Here is a 2304-nt window from a genome sequence, read left to right on the forward strand (position 1 = left end):
AGAACATAAACATTTTAATTGAAACTGAACACCATAAAAGGTTTGCCAGTGAGACTCATTTAAGGCTGTTTTTATGCAACCTAAAAAAATACAATTTTTACTCCCCGGTTATTAAAAACAGGCTTAACAAAATGCTGCTCTTACAGCCCAATTAAATTCTTTGGCATTTCTCAACTTGTTAAAAAACACCCAGAGTACATCATTCTGCTACCATACACGAGAAGTCCCACACAACTTATGGTCTCAATGTCTCAGTACAGCATTTTGGAAAGCCTTTGCAAACCAGGAAGTGCAGAGTATTTATGGGGATGAGGAAGAATATTTTTTGAGCAATATTTTAAAAAACACTTAGTTCTGTGCCAAGCACCCTCCTCCCAAGCTTTGTCAGCAGAAGCCCTCAGTACATTTTTCTGAGCTTAGTTATCCTTTTCTTTTAAAATTTGTTGTCAACTTTCTGCTTAACACAGTCTGCGTGTTTTATATCACATAAGGCATTTCTGTGCAAAAGCTGCTTAGAAATTCCACATTAAGCAATTAAAATGGTACATAATCTTTTCCCTTTTAAAATTAAAAGAAATATATTGAGATGAAAAGAATATTTATCTCAAAGAGAAGGCTGATGGGAACCTTAATCCTGTCCTTTCCAGCAATCTACAGCCAAGAGTACAATTCACTCTCCAGAGTTCACACACTGTTGCCAAAAGAAGACAATGTTTCTACTTCAGTATCTCCCAGGAAGAGTTGGAGAATCATGTGAAGAATCATAAAAGAGGCAGGAAAAACAGCTCGTAGAAGGCAGCTCTGCTTTTCACACACCTAGTATAGAATATTAATGAATCAACTCTAGTCTGCATATATAATACTGTGAAGCTTGTTTCTCTCCAAATAACTCTTTAGAATTCAACTTACCAGTATGTAAGGTAAAGGAAGATTACTTAAACTGTAAATTCATCCTCAAGATTATGATTCTTTTCCCATTACCTCAGTTAAACAAGCCAATAATAGTTTTCTGAAACACTGCTTAGGTTAAAACAGTGACGTTGTAATCTTACTGTCTTCAGTACAGTTTCAGAGAAGAGTTAAGGTTGGAAGGGACCTCCAGAGGTCATCTGGTTCAACACACTGCTCAAACAGGTCCACTTAAAGCCAGCTGCCCAGGACCATGTCCAGATGGTTTTTACGTATCTCCAGGGGTCATGGATATGCCATCACCCATCTGGGTAACCCATGGCAGTGCTCAGTCACCATCCCAGTGGGAAAAAATATATTTCCTTGTGTTCAGTCTGGAACTCCTGAGTTTTAGATGTAATCTATCAGAAAAAAGTCCGGTTTTAGCTTTTCACAAGGAAAAATGTTTGTTGCTGTTAGCTTACAACAGACCACTACTCATACAATGCTGAATACTCAAAACCCCCACTATGTTCAGAATAAGCCCGTGCCCTTATTTGTTAATTTTCAGAACTTAAGAATAACCCAGCATGGATAAAACCTGCATGAGGAGGAACAGCAGAGATCATACACAACAGACCTGCAGGTATCCTCTGGCTGTATGCTACTGCATACATAAACCACTTAACACTGCACAGAAGAAAAAGACACTGATTGTGCATCCATTGCTTTTCTTTGTAATTTTAATTCAAATATTCTAAATCATTAAATACGACCAACCATAACCAAAAGTCATTTATATACTTTGACAATCCCATTTATAGAAACAAGCTTTTAGAGGGTCAGAATCATCCTAATTGAATGCAATCTTCTCTTCATAAAGAGACACAGGTTAACCAAGCAAATAAATAAAATAAAGTATCTTACTTTTCCGCCAATTAAAGGGAGGACATGCATCTTTCCAGTCTGGCTTTCTTTTACTGATGAGACAATTAGGCATGTTCCACAAAGGATAGCTTGGCGTCTTGTCCATCTGTTGACTGGCAAATGTATTTTCCCTTTTCGAACATTGTACATTCCTGAGAGCTGAATCCGTTCGGAGCTGCCAGTGCTGTGGGGCTTTCCTGAAATAGAAACAAAAGCATCCACTTAATCACAGAAAATCTTTGCCTCTTTCACTCAAGTCATCCTGAGACTTAATCAGGAAATTTTCAAGCTACAAATTACAGCATGGCAAATGATGTACAGCTTCAAAACCATGCAAGCAGGTAATTTAATATTAGCTTCAGTACAGTCTTTTTCCATAGGTAGAAGGATATGACAGGTTGGTATGATGAGGAGCAGGTCACATTAAATAATCTGCAATAACCATAGAAGCGCCAATTAATGGTATCAGGCTTCTCTCTGGAACCTGGA

General features: G+C 37.8%; 1 protein-coding gene across 1 annotated transcript in view; it reads right to left on the reverse strand.

Moving 5' to 3' along the window:
• The window catches only part of PHLPP1 (PH domain and leucine rich repeat protein phosphatase 1), a 62022-nt gene extending 60012 nt beyond the window's left edge, over nucleotides 1-2010 (reverse strand). The window contains exon 1 of the mRNA XM_005423847.3: nucleotides 1816-2010. Within this exon, the coding sequence (XP_005423904.1) occupies nucleotides 1816-1965 (150 nt within the window). The 5' untranslated portion in view covers nucleotides 1966-2010. The remainder of the gene's footprint in view (nucleotides 1-1815) is intronic.
• Nucleotides 2011-2304: the final 294 nt, after the last annotated feature.

This window comes from Geospiza fortis, unplaced genomic scaffold (assembly GCF_000277835.1).
Source record: "Geospiza fortis unplaced genomic scaffold, GeoFor_1.0 scaffold58, whole genome shotgun sequence".
Taxonomy (NCBI): Eukaryota; Metazoa; Chordata; class Aves; order Passeriformes; family Thraupidae; genus Geospiza; species Geospiza fortis.